Source organism: Colletotrichum graminicola, assembly GCF_000149035.1.
Source record: "Colletotrichum graminicola M1.001 genomic scaffold supercont1.9, whole genome shotgun sequence".
In the NCBI taxonomy this organism is placed as follows: domain Eukaryota; kingdom Fungi; phylum Ascomycota; class Sordariomycetes; order Glomerellales; family Glomerellaceae; genus Colletotrichum; species Colletotrichum graminicola.
In genome coordinates, this window is record NW_007361013.1 from 146,543 (window position 1) to 166,451 (window position 19,909).

At 54.9% G+C, this 19,909-nt stretch overlaps 8 protein-coding genes across 8 annotated transcripts; 5 read left to right on the forward strand and 3 right to left on the reverse strand.

Annotated features, from left to right (window-relative positions):
• Nucleotides 1-1,272: 1,272 nt before the first annotated feature.
• GLRG_03028 (uncharacterized protein) lies at nucleotides 1,273-1,533 on the reverse strand (the record flags this gene model as incomplete). The annotated part of the gene is made up of 2 exons (XM_008093713.1): nucleotides 1,273-1,297; nucleotides 1,340-1,533. The coding sequence occupies 2 exons, from the start codon at nucleotides 1,531-1,533 to the stop codon at nucleotides 1,273-1,275; spliced, it is 219 nt and encodes a 72-aa protein (XP_008091904.1).
• Nucleotides 1,534-5,287: 3,754 nt separating this feature from the next.
• GLRG_03029 (uncharacterized protein) lies at nucleotides 5,288-6,390 on the forward strand (the record flags this gene model as incomplete). The annotated part of the gene is made up of 2 exons (XM_008093714.1): nucleotides 5,288-5,435; nucleotides 5,504-6,390. The coding sequence occupies 2 exons, from the start codon at nucleotides 5,288-5,290 to the stop codon at nucleotides 6,388-6,390; spliced, it is 1,035 nt and encodes a 344-aa protein (XP_008091905.1).
• Nucleotides 6,391-7,674: 1,284 nt separating this feature from the next.
• Nucleotides 7,675-8,898, forward strand: GLRG_03030 (uncharacterized protein; the record flags this gene model as incomplete). Its single annotated transcript, XM_008093715.1, has 2 exons — nucleotides 7,675-7,799; nucleotides 7,866-8,898. 2 exons carry the CDS (start codon nucleotides 7,675-7,677, stop codon nucleotides 8,896-8,898), a joined length of 1,158 nt encoding a protein of 385 aa, XP_008091906.1.
• A 787-nt stretch (nucleotides 8,899-9,685) lies between these two features.
• GLRG_03031 (uncharacterized protein) lies at nucleotides 9,686-10,444 on the forward strand (the record flags this gene model as incomplete). Its single annotated transcript, XM_008093716.1, has 2 exons — nucleotides 9,686-9,798; nucleotides 10,063-10,444. The coding sequence occupies 2 exons, from the start codon at nucleotides 9,686-9,688 to the stop codon at nucleotides 10,442-10,444; spliced, it is 495 nt and encodes a 164-aa protein (XP_008091907.1).
• Nucleotides 10,445-10,814: 370 nt separating this feature from the next.
• On the reverse strand, nucleotides 10,815-11,286 carry GLRG_03032 (uncharacterized protein; the record flags this gene model as incomplete). Its single annotated transcript, XM_008093717.1, has 2 exons — nucleotides 10,815-10,993; nucleotides 11,136-11,286. The coding sequence occupies 2 exons, from the start codon at nucleotides 11,284-11,286 to the stop codon at nucleotides 10,815-10,817; spliced, it is 330 nt and encodes a 109-aa protein (XP_008091908.1).
• Nucleotides 11,287-12,224: 938 nt separating this feature from the next.
• On the forward strand, nucleotides 12,225-13,316 carry GLRG_03033 (CobW/HypB/UreG; the record flags this gene model as incomplete). Its single annotated transcript, XM_008093718.1, has 1 exon — nucleotides 12,225-13,316. The coding sequence occupies one exon, from the start codon at nucleotides 12,225-12,227 to the stop codon at nucleotides 13,314-13,316; it is 1,092 nt and encodes a 363-aa protein (XP_008091909.1).
• Nucleotides 13,317-13,770: 454 nt separating this feature from the next.
• Nucleotides 13,771-16,705, reverse strand: GLRG_03034 (leucyl-tRNA synthetase; the record flags this gene model as incomplete). The annotated part of the gene is made up of 2 exons (XM_008093719.1): nucleotides 13,771-16,128; nucleotides 16,178-16,705. 2 exons carry the CDS (start codon nucleotides 16,703-16,705, stop codon nucleotides 13,771-13,773), a joined length of 2,886 nt encoding a protein of 961 aa, XP_008091910.1.
• Nucleotides 16,706-17,712: 1,007 nt separating this feature from the next.
• GLRG_03035 (methylenetetrahydrofolate reductase) lies at nucleotides 17,713-19,743 on the forward strand (the record flags this gene model as incomplete). The annotated part of the gene is made up of 1 exon (XM_008093720.1): nucleotides 17,713-19,743. One exon carries the CDS (start codon nucleotides 17,713-17,715, stop codon nucleotides 19,741-19,743), a length of 2,031 nt encoding a protein of 676 aa, XP_008091911.1.
• Between the last annotated feature and the right edge of the window lie 166 nt (nucleotides 19,744-19,909).

Consider the following 19,909-nt stretch of genomic DNA (forward strand, 5'->3'; position numbering starts at 1 on the left):
TGTTTGGACCGCCTCCCGTCACACGTGATGACGCCATGCCTCACCTCATCCTCATCTCCACCTGCCACTGCTACGCCCAAAGAGTCTGCGACATGAAATCAGATCTCCTTCCTTTACTTTAGTCTGGACGGATGGTCGTTGGTGGCAACATGCCCAGCAAATGGCCCCTGTATTACACCCGGCCGAAAAGGATGGCTAGAAGCCTTTCGCTCCCGCGTCCCCAACTCGGCTACAACACGAGCCACACGATAGCCTGGTAGTGAGCGAGTCGACAGGCACAATGACATCGTTGTCTGGCCCGGGATGGAGTGCTGGGCAACTGGGGAAGGAGAAGCTAGCTCCCGAAACGTCATGAATGATGTTATACCCAGAGGTAGCAGTTTCCCAAACACCTTGACCCCCTTTTTCCTGCAAATCTATCCCGGCCGATTTCTGTTGACAATGAAGGGCTGCCTGAGACCTACCCTTCGCGCACCACATTGCCCATCAAGTTCCACGCACACCGACCTCGGTGACTATACCCGGGGTAAGTCGTCGCTAAGCCACAACGGCGTTCGATGAAGGAGCAAAGAGGATAGCAACAACACCGAGCTTAATCCTGGAACTACGATGGCCAACGTGCTTCTTTCCCGCCTCTCTGCGAGGTGCTAGCGGAATCACTGCGTCCTACTCGGCTGGGCTCTCGACGAGGCGGGCTCGTTGTGACCGGGATTCTCACCAACAACCGTTTTTTTGGTGGTTGGCTGATGTTGAGCTCACGGCGATCCCATCCGTCACCATACCACGTATTTTCCTCCTGCAGTATGCGAGACCTCCCTGAATGCCTCGAGTAACGAGAGTCACGGTACGGTAAAGGCAGCTACCCGGTATTAGCCCCCTCATTTGACATCGAGATCTCGACCTGGTCCACAGTTTTGCGGATGGTCTTATGGTACGCTAAGGACTCTCGGTTACTGAAGTTCCCTCACAGTACCAGATCACCTGTGCTTTCTTTCTGTTCAGTTGTCCTTCGCCATGGGCGGTCCATATTCAAACAGTCGCCATGGTACCGGACAGATACTTGTGAGGCTAGGTTTATGTAAGATGACGGCTTCAAGTTCCCTGTGTACTCAAATTCGCCAGATCACTCTCAGCAGTGAAGTACGTTGACGCCACCTACCCCCTCGAAAGAGGACTGGTGTAGGTATAGCTGGAGCCGCAGAAGACGCTATCATGGCTCTACGAACACACCTCGATGACATCTTGGTGGATACTATCTCCGGTATCATGCAGTCATGCTTGTGGGTTCCTCGGGACTCTGTTGTAAGCTGTTCAGTTTTTAGCCTCCCCTTCGACTTACCCCTTAGCCAGTGCATATTCGAGTCGGCAGAGCAGCGCCGGCACCATCACGATGTTGCCATCGATAAACTCCATTGCCCGAAATTGTCCGAAAACGGGGGTGTTTGACGAAATATCGATCGTACGAGATTGACTTCCTAGGCAGTTTGGCAGCTCGGGAATACGACCGGTATAGGTGGCATTCATGCCGAGCATTTACTTACAGATTTGACCTGTTACCTTGTTTCCTGTCCTCATTATCCTCCTCTGTAGACGGAAGAGAGCCACGTTAATGGTACAATCACTCTTCGACGACCATTCGACAACCATTGTGGAAGCATATCGGCTGTGTATCCGTGTAAGATGGATAGGCATCATCACTTGCCGTTTCTGGATTCCCTGGCGAATCCTTATTCCATAACGCAGCAGTACAGACCTTTTGACAATCAGAGAGGGCATCATCCGCCATCGAAGCATCTTCAAGAATTTAGGGACTAAAAAGAGGTTTAGAAGACATTTGACAAAGACACGATATAGCGTGCTTCCCTAAGGCTCTACTATAAAGCACCACTTCGAATCAGCACTCGGCTTGCGGAAAACACAGCAGTATGATATGAGCATGAACGAGTCGCCCCTGAAACGTATTCGAGGCCAATCCATCAACCGTTACTTTTCAAATGTTGCAGTCACGATCCTATACTCAACAAACGGGAGAGAATACTTACTCTCCCGTTTGTTCAGTGTTATCATACATCCTTGCTACTCCGTAATCCGGCAACGCGCCATGATCTTATGTCCATGGTTTGTGTTATCAGAGAGAGAGGAAGGCTGTATCTAGTGAGAGCGTTGGGGCCATCTTCATAAACAGTATTAGGTCAAATGTCTTGTTACTGCCAAAGAAAAAAGAGAGAAAGAAAGAAAGCAAATCAATGAACAGCTAATACTATCAGCCATTTCTATTAGTTCAAGGCCGTATGCTGCCTGATTATTCGGCTAGATTCCGGCTTCTGCAACATCTATCTACTCCGAGATGAGTATAGGGGGGCCTTTCCATGAGTTTTCCTTCTCGTATACCTACCGAGAGTGATTCGAGTCTCTATTTTGGGTCCCAGCTACATTTTCTATGTGAGTTCAGAGAGCGAGAGAGATATTTCCGTGTTTTTTTTTTCATACCATTCCGTCTCGCTCACCAAGCCATCAGATATCTCATCTTTCCAAAGCCACAATCTATGTTTCATTGGCCAAGATTCATTACGTGATTCCAGTACGCAATGAGTGGTAAGCACTTGCTGCCCGATGCTTTGTCGAATGATAGTTCGAAGGGTATTTGTTCTAAGCTATTTGATGGTTGGCGCTCGCTGGCGCAGGTGATGCTTGCATCATAGGAAGGATGTAGCCCCCCCGTTGCCAGTTGAAGAGGCTGCCCCGCCGGCAGCTCTGGCCGTGTAAGCGGCGGGCGCATCTATTCCTGCCTCATCCAACTTCACCCCTCCGAGTGACACACAACCCAACCTTCTCCTCTATGGCCACGCGGATGGGTCCTTCGGATGAAACTTGGCCCATCGAACATGACACGGTATCTTGAACTTTGCCCACATGGGATGCGCTCCTGGGATGCTCGCCGGATCACCCTGTTGACAAAAAAAGATTGCATACTTTAACACTGCCCATACTGTGGGAGTGGTGTGGGAAAGTACTTAAGGTGTGCCGCCTTTTTCGTCAGCCAGATGTCGATGTGGAGAGGGCAGGCATGGTATCGGCCGCCCGGCGGCGTCCATTCAAGTGCTTCCGTTCCCAGACAGCCATCTGCGCCGGATAAGCCCGAGACTCGTTCAACGACTGGGTAGACGAGATAACAGTGAAGGAAAGAGGACGGTGATTCTCGTCTGGTTCTGCTATGAGGCCCTTGCGTCTTCCTTTGACGACTACCCGACATGTAGACGATCTGTTGCTGGTCCCCCGCCCACCCCGCCCTAACGATGTTTGAAGGCGGGTGTGCGATACATCGAAAGACATCCTGGAAGCGCAAGCTGAACGGCACCCTCTGGGTATTCCGACGTCCCACCTCCATCTTGTTGGCAGCCCGGCACCGAAACACCACAGGGTTCTCGCAGTTCAACAATGGGCTCATCTGCCCAACGGGCCTGAGGACTCATCCTGACACACAGAGTATACGAGTGATGGTGCTCGGGCGGGAGACACCATACGGTTGATTGTGTTGTCGATCGCTGCATGCATATAAATCACTCGAGAGGCGGTGGTTGCAGTTCGGCTCATGTCAGAACACGGAGGGAAGGGCGTTCACCGACTGCGCCGAGGACCGACGATCAGTCTTGTAGACTCGTCTGGTTGGCCTCGAGGGGAGACGCCCTCAAATAGGCGCTAGGGACTCAAAACCAACGTTCTTTGTTTGACTGATATTTGGCGACAACCCCATACATACCACGGTATGCACTCTGCGCGCGGGTCTTGCGCGGCCGCTGATGTATTACAAGGCAGCAATCACGGGTCAAAAGACCATTGCTTGACTCGGATAAACAGCTGGTCATTGTCCGTGCCCTTGGTTTAGTAACAGTTAAAGTTGTGGATCCTCATCCGGATTCATCAGATACCCCCAAGTGTTAGACTTTCACTCTCCAATCTCTAATTGTAATAGCGAAACGTGACGGTCACACATCAAGGCGGACCGCCGATGAGCAGCAACCCTGCCTTGGCACCCTCAAGTATTTTTTTCGGTCTGGTCTCTGTAAAAGTGCGCGGTCGTGAGAGCTTTCAGATGGCATCCTCGTTTGGGTTATATGTGTGCCCACGGAGGCCATTAGCGAGGGAAAAGAATCTCCGTGGTTCCGGAAGCCGAGCATCGGAAACAAAAGGCCGTTGTTTCATGCGGTCTATTGCTGGTGGTAGGGCTGTCCCAGCCGCAGCGCCATCATATCCCCCCCTCCCCCCAGAAGGGCGGCCAGAACTCTCCGTTTATAATCTCTAGACCTTAAGAGAGATAGACAGCCTTGCAACCATACCTTAGTTTCTGACCTCTGGTTTGCAGCAAAACTTGCTGGGGTCATGGGATTACAACTGGAAGCCATCGACAAGAACACGCCATTGTTTGAATATGAACAATGCAGTTTTTGGCTGGTCGTCGACGGATTGCCCTCTACGACTACGAATACTACAAGCAGCGCGAATAGAACACACAGACCCCGGACTAAGTCAAGAAACTATGCCGACGTCGCACAAGCATCCCATCTTACGTGTCTCCCAGCGAGAAGAATCGCCAAGCTTTGTTTGTATAGATTTCGCCAAGGAACCCAAGCATCAATGTTTCAATCAGAGGGGAGGGGGATGGGAGGCCCATCAACGACGTGTTCCATGGAAACATGCTCGACGCTGCGCATGGTTGGCCCGCAAGGGAACAAGCTTCGTTCCGAGGAACCTACGTCAGGCCAGGAACAACAAGGAGGGCTGGTTTTCTTTAAATTTTGTAGAGCCTCGTAAACTCGGCTTCGGGAGTGGCGGCTTAGACCTGTTCGGATTCGTTCATTTGCATGAAGCAGGTACAGGCCCCCTCCCCCCTCCCACCCAACCTGCATTTCTCAAGAGTCACCAGGAAGAGGGTGGTGGTCGCGGCCAATGCTTCATGCAGCATGCACTTACGCTTGTAACAACAGTGCTGAGGCCGTGTTTCATCTTCGGTCGAAAATGTTTCCGCGCCCACGGATGACCCCGAAGTTATAGTTGAGGCGAAATAAGAACCAAAGGGCGCCCTAGAAATGCCTTATCGGGTCGCCCTCCATTAGGCGGTGGTCGTATGATCAAAACTGTCTTCCCTCCCTGTTAAACGAGATAGAGGACGGAATCCGTTGGTGTGCTTGTTTTCTTCTCCTATATCCCTTCTTTTTCACTTTCGATTCTAACTGAGCAGCGACTTTTCACTACTCTACACTCATTCCAGATTACTGTTATTTTAATGATGCTGTACAAGGCCATTGCTGTACTGGCGGCGGCGACGTTGACGTCGGCCGCCACCCCCAACGGCTTCATGCCCACCTCGCAGACCCCTCTCATCGTCTCTTTCGGAGGCATCTCGGCGCTGGATGGCGCGAACCTACCTAGAGACTGTAAGCGTCCAGATAGACAGGACCGAACGAATGAAGGACGGACAAGCGGTCTGACTCGTGATTAATAGCTAGCCAAGTTCAACCCACGATCGCAACGCAGACGCAGCTGAAGGGACAGTACGCGGTGATAATGGTGGATATCGACGTCCCGACCAACCAGCCGCCGAGGACGGGCACTCTCCTCCACTGGATGCAGACGGGCCTGATGTCCTCCGACGCGCCCGTGACGCTCAACACGACTGCCGGGCCGGAGAAGGTCTACATCCTGCAGAACAAGATGAATGCGGCGGCTCTCGCGCCGTACATCGGCCCCAACCCGCCGGCGAGGGAGCCCCTGAGCCACAGGTACACCCTCGTCGTCGTCGACCACACCACGATCACGCAGCAGGGCCTCACGGCCCTCTCGGGCGCCGCCCAGAACCGCCGCGACTTCAACGTCATGAACGGCCTGATGGCCGCCGGGCTTCAGGACAAGGTCGTTGCCGGCGACTTCTTCCGCGTCACTAACCCCGGGCCCGTTGGTGCCGGACAGGGTTTACCCTCAGGAGGCGGCACTAAGGTTAACAGCACCATGTCCATGCAGCCGATGCCGAAGCCCACATCCTCTGGCACTCCCACGATGCCCGGTATGCCCGGTATGCCCGGTATGCCCCCAGGAATGAGCATGCCTCCAGGAATGAGCATGCCCTCCGGAATGAGCATGCCCCCCGGAATGACGATGCCCCCGGGAATGACGATGCCCCCGGGAATGACGATGCCTCCGGGGATGTCGATGCCTCCGGGGATGTCGATGCCTCCGGGCATGTCAATGCCCATGCCCGGCACCACCGCGCCGTCATCGGGAAGCGCTCTGCCGTCGGGCCCCGCTCGCGCAGGTGCTCTCAGCCTCGGCTCGGGTCTCGGCCTTGTTTCCGTAGGTTTGTGTCTGGTTGGCTCGCTGGTTATTTTGTTGTAAACTACGCTCTGTACAACAGTCTAGGCGCTGGATCGGGAAGTAGGGTTGCTGTAAGGGTTCGTGAAAGAGACCTAAATGTATCTTTGTTCCTTTCTGGCCGGCGATTGAACCCGGGGTCTTGAAGAATGGATGCCAGAAGTACATAGTGTAGAGCAGCATGTCGATACAACCAAAAAAAAAAAAGGAAAAAAAAAACCCCCAAGTTCATACGCGACACGAAAAAGGCCTCTCGTCCCGTGTTAATGACCTGCCCCGTTGGAGAGCCACCCAATCGTGCCACCTTAGTCTGGATGAGCTACTTAGACCTGCTCAATGACATCCCGATACACCCGCCGAACGATGAGTCCGTGTGAAGGATCGGCGCAAGTGCCAACACCACGGGCAAGCGGGGCTCGAGACGCCGCCCGCCGGGGGGGGAAGGTCAGGATGATGCTGGTGAGATTTCTCTGGACCCGGCAGGGAAAACGGAGCAGATCGATCTGTAAATTGGCGTCTACCGGCGATGACTCCCGGCAGTCCAGGCGGAGAAACTCCCCTCCACCCGACCAGGCATACTCCGCGTCACGTGCTCTCGTCACGCCCTGCCGCTGTTGCACCCCACCCCCGTCTCGACCTGCCTCTACCAAGAACAAAGCTTGTGAGACTGGGGTACCTAGATACATGTCACCGCTAGCTGGAAAAGTCCGCTCCGCAGCGCGCGCGCCAGCGCGCATAGGTACTACACCCGCTAGTCTTTCCTTGCGGAGTGGCTTTTTAGACACAGAAACGCCAATTGGGGCGCCGGCGGATGTCTTCAGTATGGCGCTGTTTAATCCGTGTTCCGTCGCGAGCGGCTGCTCCGTAATACGGATAGACATACACGATATGCTATCGAAACCTTAACGTTTGGCCGCGCTACACAGCGGCGCAAGTCCGCGACGGGGATCTAGGGGGAGTGATTGAGCATGCCGTGCTCTAGCGGGATGCCACTCAGGGTCAGGTTTGTATAAAGCAATTGCATCCCGACCCGTGAGTTCTGCTTCTTGGGGATTGCCACAGACAAAGTGCGAACCGACAGCCCATCCAGAGCTACGAGCTTCTCACGATTACAGCCCACACGTTTCGAAACGTATCGGAAACCCAGAACCCAGCACATTTCACAGGGCCAAACAATTGTCGAAGCAACACAACCCATCGAGCTTCCCGTGGTGCCGAGGTGCCGAGGTGTCGCTTTTAAAAATAAACACACCACACCACCCTTCAATACCTAGTAGCAAAGCCCAATCGCCATCATCAAAAACAAAGATGCCTACTCTCGTGGTTCTCGGCGCCGGCATGGCCGGCCTGCCCATTGCCCACCACGTCTTGAAGCACACATCTCCACTGGTCAAGGACCTCAAGGTCATCCTGGTGACGCCCAACTCTGAACAGTAAGCGTTGCGCCCAGCCGCCGTTACATGCAAGGCTTCAATTCACTTACACACCCGCCTCCCTAGCTACTGGAAGTTCGCTTCCGTCCGCGGCGTCGTCCCCGGCCAGTTCGGCGACGACTTGCTCTTCCAGCCCATCGCGCCCGGGTTCGCCCAGTACCCCCAGGAGAGCTACGAACTCGTCTTCGGCAAGGCCGAGACGCTCAGCGCGGACAAGAACACCGTCGTTGTCGTCACCAACGACGGCGCCCGTCGGACCATCGCCTACGACGCCGTCGTTATCGCCACGGGCACCCGTGCCAAGGAGGACATGCCGTGGAAGGAACTCGACACCACGGAGGAGACCAAACGGGCCCTTAGCAGCATCCGCCAGCAACTCGCCGACGCCAAGACCATCGTCGTCGCCGGCGGCGGCATTACCGGCGCTGAGACAGTCGGCGAGATCGGCTTCGAGTACAACGGCAAGAAGGACGTCTACTTCGTCTTCCACGACGACCTGCCCCTCGGCGACCCCTTTATCCAGAGCGTCCGCAAGTCTGTGCTCAACGAGCTGCATAGGATGAAGGTCAAGACGATCCCCAACACCAAAGTCACGAGCGTGAGCACTGGACCCGACGGACGCAAGACCCTCCAGCTCACGGACAAGAGCGGTCAGACCACGACCCTCGAGACGGACACATACATCCCTACCGTTGGCAGCATCCCCAACACGTCGTTCCTGCCGGCGAGCATGCTGGACGCGCAGGGCTACGTGAACCAGGACGCGAGCCTGCGCGTTCCGGGCCACGACAACATCTTTGTCGTGGGCGACGTGGGCAACCTCGAGCCCGGGTACGGACGCATTGCGGATCTGCAGACGCAGCACGCGGTCAAGAGCATCCAGGCGCAGCTCACGGGTGCGCCGAGGCCGGCCGACTATGTCGCCGACACCAAGGTCCTCGCCGGCATCACGCTCGGGCGGAGCAGGGCAACGGGCCAGATGGGCACCTGGAAGCTTCCGAGTCTCGCCATCTGGCTGTTCAAGGGACGATACATCGGCACCGACTACTCCAAGGACTTCGTCGCCGGCAAGAGGTCCTTGGCCGTAAAGAACTGGTGAGGAGGCTGCGCTCTATGACAAGTGGGTAAAATCCGGGTGTTTTCAGCGCTTTAGATGCTGCGGTGGATAGGGCGGCCCTATTCCATCCTGAGATTAGGTACAGTCTCCCGGCCTGGCTTGTGTTTATTTTTTTGGTGCTTGGGTCGCATCGGGAATAGATTTCTTGATCCTGTCTTATATGGGTCGGGTGTTTATCCATGGGTAAACTAAATCGGGTAGAATACCTTGCAATCTTAACTTCATGAGGCTTGAGCATGCTGTGTAGCCCTGATTCAACCCTGGTGATGTGAGACTCGCAACAGGACGGTGAAGGTAGAGAGTGGGACACTGTGGATACCTGTGAAAACTCAGCACACTTATACAGTGCCAATTGACGGAGGAATCGCTGGCGGGCCACACGGTAAGGGGCTGACCGCCCTTCCCAACGCGGACTAGCGCCGAATTCCGGCAGCTTCAAAATGGCGGCGCGCGAACGAAATTTCTTTTTCCCTTTCTTCTTCTTTTTCTTTTCCTTAGATCAAAAAGTAACCCAGAGCTGCCACGACCTACACCCAGTCTTTATCCACGGTGTCGAGTTGCCTTTTCCCCTCCTCGGAGGGGATCGCTCTGCAGATTAAAATCCCTTGATTATAGGAAGTCTCCTCCCAGGCCCTCTCGGGCGGTGGGTGAGTGATGCTGTTGATGGGGGACATGCCTACGCGCATGACCGACTTGCTTATTTATAATATCGCTCCAAACTATTGGTGAATGTTGGAACACGGACAAATGCGAGACCGTGCCCGTCAAGATGGCTGGTGGCGATGGCCCTTATCCAACAGTGCCGCCGACATCCATCGGCTCGGAATCGACTTTGGGGACTCGTGAGGCACACAAGGCTCGACACGGCAGCGCTGGCTCACCGTGAGGTCCGATGCGGCACATGTAGCCCGCGACGAACCATATTTGACTCGTGAGACACCGCCTCATCAACACCCTCAATCACAGGCCGTTGTTGCGCTCTAGCTTCAAATTCAGGCGAGTTGTGATGCGAACCTGGCCCACAGTCTTGGACCGGTCACTACTTCAACCTTCATCACCTGCAACGCCATCGCCGTGTTAGCCCCATCACGCTTACACCATCACCAAATTTTGCACCGGGTCACCGTCCGAGTTCAAAGATCATAGCCATCCCCCTGGCTTCGTTGAGACCACCGTCTACTGCAAGCCCTGCGTCTGGAAGAACATCCCCATTCTCTGCTCCATTCCGGCCCCAACCGCCAATGTGGACATCAACGGCAACGGCGTGACCGCGGGCGCCTACGGCGGCTACGGCTCATACGACCAGGTTGCGCCTGCACAGCCCGGCCAGCCCGGTGCTCCTGGCACCGCTGGTGCCCCCGGTGGCGCCCCGGCGCTAACTCTACTAGGCCATCAACGGTCGCCGCCGCCTCCGTACCGTCTCTCAAGAGGGGCCTCGGTGTCCTTTGCGGTATTGGATCATCATCAGTTGTGTTATGCATTTGGCGGCATTCGTGAGCAACTTGTGTCCCTTGGTTGGCATGGGTAACCAAACGGCCATCAGTTGTTGAGTTTGTCGTCAAACGGGATATTTAAATTCAAGTAGAATACAGACTTCCTCGGGCGGTTTCCTGTTTCTTCCTCCTCACCTTTGTCCCTGATTCCAGGCTTTTGTGAAAGTAGGGGGGTTGTCGGAGTCTTTATTCAAGATGCGCTATGTATAAAGTGTATCCCCGCCAAGCATTTGACATACCTGGACGATGGGATGACATCGAGGGATGTAGAGTGCCAAGCCGACTTCGTTTCGTCGTATGGGCGCGTGCTTGTGTGAAATCATACCCAAATAATGCCAATCCAATGACAGCCCATTCAAGCCGTGGTGTCCTTGGGAACTGGCGGTTCCCAGTCGCGTTTCGTGCTCATTGAAGCAAGCCGTCCTCTCCCTTGCTACGGTGCTGTTGCCGAATGAACTCTTCGACCTGGGTGTCGTCGTAGGGCCGTTCTGGGGGTCCAGGAATTCCAGGCCGCGATACCTTCTCACCTCTCTCCTCCTGCGGATGTCCAAGGATATTGGCGACGGCTGGGATGTACTGTGTCACTTGTTTCGAAACGTCGATAAGCTGCACGGAACCATACACGGAGAAAAACAGGGAGCCTTGGGTTGTATTACGGTGCAGTGAGAATATTGATGGTTTGATGCTGTGGACATGAGACGCAGAGAGAATGAGTCTGGTACATACCTTTCTCAATGATTGGGTTCTGATTGGGCTCGTCGTCGGGTTTCCGAGCATCGTGGGCGGCCTGATCCAGCTTTTGCTTGAAGGACACCTCACGATCCTTGTTCTGGATCTTCGGCTCGGGCGCAAATCGGGAGGTGGGGTCCGCGGACATATTGATCTGTGGCTATGCTGGCGACTGATAGTGTGGTGGCGGGGCTCAGCGGCGATGATCGTATGTCTTCAACGTTGTAAAGTCAAGACGGAGGAGGATGGTGTTAATGGGATGTGGAGCGCCACAGAGATAGACAGGACGATAGGTAGTGACAGAAATGGGTTGATTCTTGATATACAGGTTTAACAGCGATGGATTAAGTTCATTGATTGTGGCTGAGTATCAGGCATCGATGGGCCAGAAGGTGAGATAGAAGGGGGAAATAAGCCTGGCAGGGCTGGGCTGGGGTTGGGGCTACTTCTAGTAATATTCAGTTCATCCCAGCGTGGCACGATGGACGGCAAGGGTCCGGATGCAGGACCGCGCGTCCAGTCCCGGATTATGATCGCATAGGTCTGGGCGGGCTTGCTCCGGCAGAGGGGGTGGCTCTCTGGGGCTGATATGGACCTGCTGTTCTCGCCTACCAACCCGTGGATGAAGCCAAGGTGGGTGGCAGTGGTGTGGTGCTTTGCTTGCTTGCTTGTCAAAGAATGATGCAGGAAAAGGTGATGTGAGGCCCCCGCAAATTGGGACCAGTGACGTCAAAACCGCTTAGCTCGGCATTGCAGTCCCCTTGGCTGCCCGCTAAGATAACCTTAAACACCCCCTAGGTCACTGGAGGATGTATTATTACGTCTTATCGGCCTCTGACCGCCCAAAAACCCCTCCATCCCGCACCGCCGCGTAGCAGCCCGTTTTCTCGGCGGCGGCGCGGCGGCATTTTCCTCAACCTAAAATTTCAAGTTTACCTATGTGATCTGATATCGTCTCAACATAACCCATCGAAGCTTTGACATCGCCTCTCGCCGCAACATTGTGTTCGTTCAATATTAGTGTAGATTCTCTGCCGCCCAGTCTTTTTTCTTTTTCTTTTTTTTTCTCTTTGCACCCTGCCCACCATGGCGCCGATTCCCATCACCATCATCACCGGCTTCCTCGGTTCCGGTAAGACGACGCTGATCCTCAACCTCCTCCCCCAGCTCAAGGCCGCAAACCCGTCGTATAAGCTCGCCCTCCTAAAGAACGAGTTCGGTGACCTGGCAGTCGACTCACAGCTGGCCTCCTCCAACGCCATCTCGGGCGTGCAGGAGCTCCTCAACGGCTGCATCTGCTGCAACCTCGTCGGCCAGCTGAGTGTCGCCCTCGCCGAGTTGCACTCGACCGTCCGCCCGGATCGCATTGTAATCGAGACAAGTGGCTCCGCCTTCCCCGCAACCCTGGCCCTCGAGGTCAATCGCCTCGCCCGCGAGACGGGCAACTATACCCTCGACGGAGTCGTCAGTGTCATCGATACGGAGAACTGGAAGGGCTACGAGGACACAAGCTACACGGCGCGCATCCAAGCCAAGTATACGGACCTGATCGTCTTCAACAAGTGGGAGCTGTGTTCCGAGGACCGCTTTGATGAGGTCCTCGACCGGGTTGGCGATCTTGAGGTCGACATCCCGTGGGTCAAGAGCAAGAAGGGCTGGGTTGGCGCCGACCTCGTCTTTGGCGTAGATGGCGGTCTCGCCCAGGGCTTGACGGAGGACCACGCACACGATCACGACCACAAGGGAGATTACCACTCGCACGACCACCAGACAGAGGTCGAGGTTTTGTCGGTTGAGCTAAAAGGGCCCAAAGATGCTGCCGTCAACGCGGACAAGCTGCAGAGCCTCCTGCGCGCGGCGCCGAAGGACGAGGTGTACCGTATCAAGGCTGTTCTGACGGCGTCGTCGACCGTCAGAGACTCCGACGAAGACGCCCAGATCCCCACACCGCCCCACCCCAAGTCGCGGTATATCCTCAACTGGGCGTTTGGCCGCTGGACATTCACCCCTCTTACGGAGGGCAGTGCCGAGCACGTTTCCAGTCAAGGGACTCTTCTGCGTATGACGATGATTCTAGGGCGGTATGAGAGCAACAAGTGGAAGAAGAAGCTCGAGACGGGCTCGTTCTTGGAGGTCGAGGGTGGCGAGGGCGAGTTGGTGGTTTCGAAGATTCTATGAAGACATGAGCAGACGAACGAATATAGATATAGAAAGAGCTGCGACACATGAGGCGCATTAAGTAATGTCCGAGGTTCGGGGAGCAGGCATCGATATTACAATGCGAAAGTAGCATGGCCAAGAGGGCAAGAATTTCATTCTAGACAGATCTTTAGTAGAGTTATGAAAGCATCTAGATTTCCAAAGCTGCTCCTGTAGGTGGTCTTCAGGTAAGCACGATTTTGGCACACCCACATATACACACACACATACATGTCAAAGTGCAGTCGTCTGTTCCTCGTCAATCAGTCTGTGGCATCTGTTTTGTAGGACCATTCAGTTAATCTCAAGCATTAATGCTATTAGATAGAGACGGGCGAAGAAGGGAATACAGAGGGGCTGGCAAATAATGATCTGTTTTCTAATTTTCTATCTTGTACAGAGCGATGGGTATCTTACATGCTTCTTTACACCTTTAGACTACAAAGTTGACGGTCTTACCACCACGGGCCACAATGACTCTTTTCGGCGATCTCACGTCGAACTGGCCTCCGGTAAACTTGGCCTTGCCCTCCTCCGACTTCAGAACCTCAGCCACCATCCACTCCCGTAATGCCTCGCCCTCCAGACCCGAAGGAGGATTAGGTACCTCGACGACACCGCGCAGCTTTCCATTGATCTGGACAGCCAGAGGTTGCGTGCGGGGCTTCAGCAACGATGCGGTGTTATCATTCACAGGGAAAGTAGCGGATTGGAAAATGGAGCCGGAGTTGGGGTAGAGAATGCTCCAACACTCTTCAGATACCGCAGGGGCAACAGGGGCCATCATCCGAAGTAGAACCGACATGGCCTCTCGCTGGATAAGCGCACTTGCTTTGGTATTGTCCAAGAGCGTATTTGTCAGACTCATAAGGTCTGAAATGATGGTGTTCATGGAGTACACAGTCTCGTAGGACTGAGTAATAGAGTTGATGGTGTTTTGAACGGCTCGCCAGATGGCAGCGTCAGCATCCCAAGCGGCGAGCTCGTCCTCGTTCATAGAGGACAAGTTGCCTGACCGCTCCTCAAGGTATGTTGCAACAGACTTCTCCTCGGTTGGGGTCTTCTGAAGGCTGGCCGCGTGATCACATAGCCTCTGGAGCCAACGTGTAACACCAGCGATCTTGCTCTCATCCCAGTTGAGGATGTCGCTTACAGGCGCCTGGAAGAGAATGTGAGCTCGTGTCGCATCAGCGCCGTATTTGGAGATAAACTCGGTGGGATCAACTCCGTTGTACTTGGATTTGGACATCTTCTCGAACGACACGTTTGCCGTGGCTCCTGTTGCCACAACCTTGGGATTCGACGGATCTTTCAAGTCAACCTCGTCTGGCTTGAGAAACTTTCCCGACTTGGGGTCAGTGTACGTTTTGCCGTGCACCATGCCCTGCGTAATGAGTCTCTTGAAAGGCTCATGGACAGTGTCGGCTTCGCCTGAGCTAGGGAACAGCGGCGTGGTGGCCAGGAACTTGTAGATGAACCTGGCATAAAGTAAGTGCAGGATGGCATGCTCGATGCCACCAATGTACAAGTCCACGGGCAAGGCCTTTGCAGCTTCGGCAGATAGGGGTTCCGATGCATTGTGAGGATCCACGAAGCGCGCGTAGTACCAACTCGAGTCCACAAAGGTATCCATGGTATCGGTGTCGCGCTTGGCATGGCCACCGCACTTGGGGCAGCTGGTATTGACCCATTGCTCTGCTCTTTCTAAGGGGTTGCCAGCTTGACCATTCGTCCAATGGTCGCCAACGTCAGGCAGGGTAACCGGCAGCTGGTCATCTGGAACAGGAACCGGTCCACAGGAACCGCAGTGAACAATGGGAATCGGCGTTCCCCAGTAGCGCTGGCGACTGATCAGCCAGTCTCTCAATCTCCATTTCTCGACCGGCTTAGCCAGTTCGGCCGCCTCAAGCATGGCGATGAGTATTTGGCCCGCCTGTTCGGAGGACTTTCCCTTGAAGGGCCCGCCGGCAGCTGTCATAACACCATGCTCAACAAATGGGTTATTCGCCATCGCGGACGTTGTATCGTCCTCTGATGCCGCAATCACGAACCTTACGGGTTCGTTGTAGTGGTGTTCCTTCCAGAAAGCGTTGTCTCTCAGATCATGGCCTGGAACACCCATGACAGCGCCTTCGCCATAGTCCCCGAGTACATACGGCGCGACGTACACAGGGATAGACTTCTTGCTGTCGTCGGGGGTATCTTCGTGGTATGCCAGAGGATTGATAGCCCTCACGTGTGGTAACATATAACCGACCTTGGAGTCGCGAGGTAGTCCTGGTAAGGTATCCAGGAAAGCCTGCAGCTCGGGATCATCCTTCGCCAGTTGGGAGACGATGGGATGTGTCGAGGCCAGTGCAATATACTGGACTCCGAAGAGCGTATCTGGCCGCGTCGTGAAGACCTCAATGCCTGCATGAATATCATGACCCATGGCCATGACTGGGAACTTGATGACGGCACCAGTCGACTTGCCAAGCCAGTTCTTCTGCATGGCTAGGACTCTCTCGGGCCAAGATTCGTCCTTGGCAAGGGTGTCCAAATCCTTTAGCAACGCTTCTCTAAACTCGGAAATACGGAAGAACCATTGCTTGAGCTGCCGCTTCTCGACCTTGGCACCGGATCTCCAGGAGCACCCGTTGGCGTCGACTTGCTCGTTCGCCAGCACCGTCATATCAACGGGGTCATAGTTGACCTCAGCTTCGGCCTGGTAGGCTAAGCCACGCTCGAGCATCATCAGGAAAAGCTTCTGGGTGTGCTTATAGAAGTCGGGATCACAAGTGGTCAATTCCTGAAAGACGGTGTCAGCCAGAACAGGACAAAGAACCCGGAAAACAAACCCTATCCCAGTTCCAATTGCCATTCATGACCTCTAGTTGTTCCTTCATCTTGACAATATTGCTCTTGGTCCATGCCGCGGGGGCAACGCCACGATCGATGGCCGCGTTCTCAGCAGGGAGGCCGAATGCGTCCCACCCCATTGGCAGCATGACACGGGATCCCTGCATCGTGTGGTATCGAGCGAGGACGTCGGCGATCGTGTATACGCGAAGATGGCCAAGGTGCAATGTGCCAGACGGGTATGGGAACATCGGGAGCACATACTTGTTAGGCTTGCTGGAGGCATCTTCGGAGGTAGGCGCTTTGGAAGCTTCCCACTGCTGGCGCCATTTCTTGTCGAGGGCAGGAAAGTCGAGCTTGGTGTCTGCGTAGCTTCGTCGCTGCGTGGCTTGAGCGAGATATGGGCTTGTAAACGGCTGAGACGGTCGTGTAGCTAGGATCGGGGAAGCTCGTGCAGCTTTGGCAAAGGTCGCGATGGCCCGCGATGGCCACACACGGCCAATGTGTTTCGCGTGAATCAATTGCATTGGTATGGTGTTGTTGACATGATCGGTAGGGAGTCGTGGACGGTGGAGGTCAAGAACGAGGTTGGAGTCATACGACGGCCTCACGCTATCGTGGGTTTGAAGCGGAGGAAATCAGTCGTCGCGTTTACAGTTGCAGCTCCATCAAAAACGGAGAGCTCTCTCAAAACCCCTGCAGCTCCGCCGTCACTCTGCGGAATTTTAGTGGCAGATGATCCTGCAGGGAAGCGTCATTTGTTCCGCGCCACCCCTGGCACATATCATGGGCAGGTGTGACAGCAATCGACTGACGCCAATCATACTGAGTAGACAGGAGCATTTTGTCTGTGCATCAGTATTCTTTTAGGATTTTCTGCTGTCCTGCTGTACGCAAAGCCTCACGAACCACAACTGCAGTCTAATGGGTGACCGCCCACGTTAATTAGCATTTAGTGCAAGTAAGTCAAGGGGTTCCTTCTCCAGGGCAACCTGGCCAGGAAGAGGGGCCAGCGGAATAACTAAAAACCGCAGGAGACCGATTTAGACACTGTGTGCTACCGCTTGTAGCCGCATCCAAAAGGTGACATCCGAAGTCTCAGGCACAGTACGTGCTGCCACTTCCCAAAAAACTGCCCCGCCAAAATCATTTCAATGTCTCAATTCTTCATAGGTATGCACTACTAGGGAATGAACGCCGGCGCAAGCAAGCCAATCAAGTAAAATCCTTGCCTATTGACATAATCAACGTTCCTTCTTTGAGCTTGCTGTGAGCCCTTTGCTCAATTTGTCTTGTCCACTATTCCTAACCCTCGAGCTCCTCACGTCACTTGCCTGCCAGCCGGTATCAAATTCTCAGACTCAACCCCCCACCTTACCCCTCCATCGAAATCGGACAACTGCAATAAAGGAACTCGGTCCGGCTCTTTTGAGGGTCCCTTCTCTGGTCCTGTCCAAGGAAGACGACGCTACCATTTCACCATATCATCAGAGAATCCTAGTCAAGAGTCCAGGTTCCGACTACTCCATATAAAATGGAGAAGATTACAGACAAGATCGCCGCTTTGCCGGCAAACGCCAACTACTTTTCCTTGGAGTTCTTCCCGCCTAAGACGGCAATGGGTCTCTCCAACCTCCGCGTCCGTCTGGACAGAATGGAAAGGGCGCTGCGGCCGCTCTTTGTTAATGTCACCTGGGGAGCCGGCGGATCTACCTCAACAAAGTCCCTGGAACTGGCCGAGATCTGTCAAAGGGAGCTCGGTCTCACGACTTGTCTTCACCTAACATGCACAAACATGAGCCGCAAGCTCATTGATAAGGCCCTTGAAGACGCAAAGGCACTGGGAATTCGGAACATCCTGGCTCTCAGAGGCGACCCGCCTCGGAAGAGTGAATACCGCGATGCTGAGGACTCTGATGTGGATGATGCCGAAGACTTCGTCTGGGCCGCTGACCTTGTCAGGTACATCCGCAAGAGCTACGGCGACTATTTCTGTATAGGTGTTGCGGCGTATCCCGAGGGACACGCGGACGAGAGTCACCCCCTAGGACAGAGCTTCGAGCATGACCTGCCCTATCTGGTTGAGAAGGTCCAGGCCGGCGCTGACTTCATCATGACCCAACTCTTCTTCGACATCAAGGCCTACGATGAGTTTGAGAAGATTCTCAAAGAACACCCTAGCGGCGCATTCAGGGACATCGTTATCCTCCCCGGCCTGATGCCGATCCAGAGTTACCAGATGATCAAGCGAACGACGAAGCTCAGCCACGCCAAAATCCCCGACAACCTCATGGCCCGCCTGGACGCGGTCAAGGGTGACGACGAGAAGGTCAAGCAGGTTGGCGTAGACATTCTCAGCGAGCTCGTAGAACAAGTCAAGGAGGTCAAGAGCAGGACGCCTGGCCCCAAGGGCTTCCACTTCTACACTCTCAACCTCGAAAAGGCCGTCTCCTTCATCCTTGAGAGAACAGGCCTCATCCCCGATCACAGTCTTGAGGACGAGGAAGCTGTGATTGACGACGGCCCGGGCGTTCCTGTATCCATCCCAGAGGTCCAGCTTAACGGCCTGGCCCCGATCCACCCTGCCGCGCGTGCACTGTCCGGGCGCCGACATTCGTCTATGGGCTCATCGGACCCCCACAACCGCATCATCGTCCCCTCGGCCTCGAACCCCGCCTACGAGACGACGGCGGTCGAGCTCTCGAGTACGGAGCCCGTCAACACGCGCGCCAACACCCTCGCCATCTCAGAAGGCGTCGGCGCCGTCGGCCGCGAGGCGACGTGGGATGACTTCCCCAACGGCCGCTGGGGTGATGCCCGCTCCCCAGCTTACGGTGAGATCGACGGCTACGGCGTCAGCCTGCACATGTCTGTGACGCAGGCTGTTCGCCTCTGGGGCACACCCAAGACGGTTCAGGACATCAACAACATTTTCATCCGTCACATCAAGGGCCAACTCAGCGCCATTCCCTGGTCCGAGGAGGAGCTCCTCCCAGAGTCCAACATCATCCAGCAGGAGCTCCTCGAGCTTAACACTCGCGGGTGGTGGACCGTCGCCTCCCAGCCCGCCGTCAATGGCATCCCGTCGCGCGACCCGACCTTCGGCTGGGGTCCTCAGCATGGCTTCGTCTTCCAAAAGGCCTTTGTCGAGCTCTTCATCCCCTCGTCCGACTGGGCCAGCCTCGTCGCACGCCTCAACGAGGTGACGGACAACACCATCTGCTTCTACGCCGCCAATGCTGCCGGTGATTTTGTGTCCTCGGACGCGAGCGGCGGGCTCGTCCTCGAAGGCACCGAAGCCAGCACCAACGCCGTCACGTGGGGCGTCTTTCCCGGCAAGGAAATCATCACCCCCACCATTATCGAGGAAGTCAGCTTCCGCGCCTGGGCGGAGGAGGCTTTCAATATCTGGGGCGAGTGGTCCAAGGTCTACGGCAAGGGCAGCGAGAGCGAGAGCCTGTTGGAGCGGATACGCTCCGATTACTGGCTCGTCAACATCATCCACCACGACTACATCGATAGGGACGCGCTGTGGAAGCTGCTGTCGGGTGAGAAGGAAAACTAGAAGCCGTTGGAGGGAATGCACGATGGAGAGAGGAAGAAAAAGAAGAATGAACGATCAGGTGGGCATAATTGTTTTGTACAGTCGTGATTACAGCCCACCACCCTCAACCCAAAGTAGCAAATGGAGAGAAGAAAACAAAGGATATACCCGTCATATTCATGCCCGA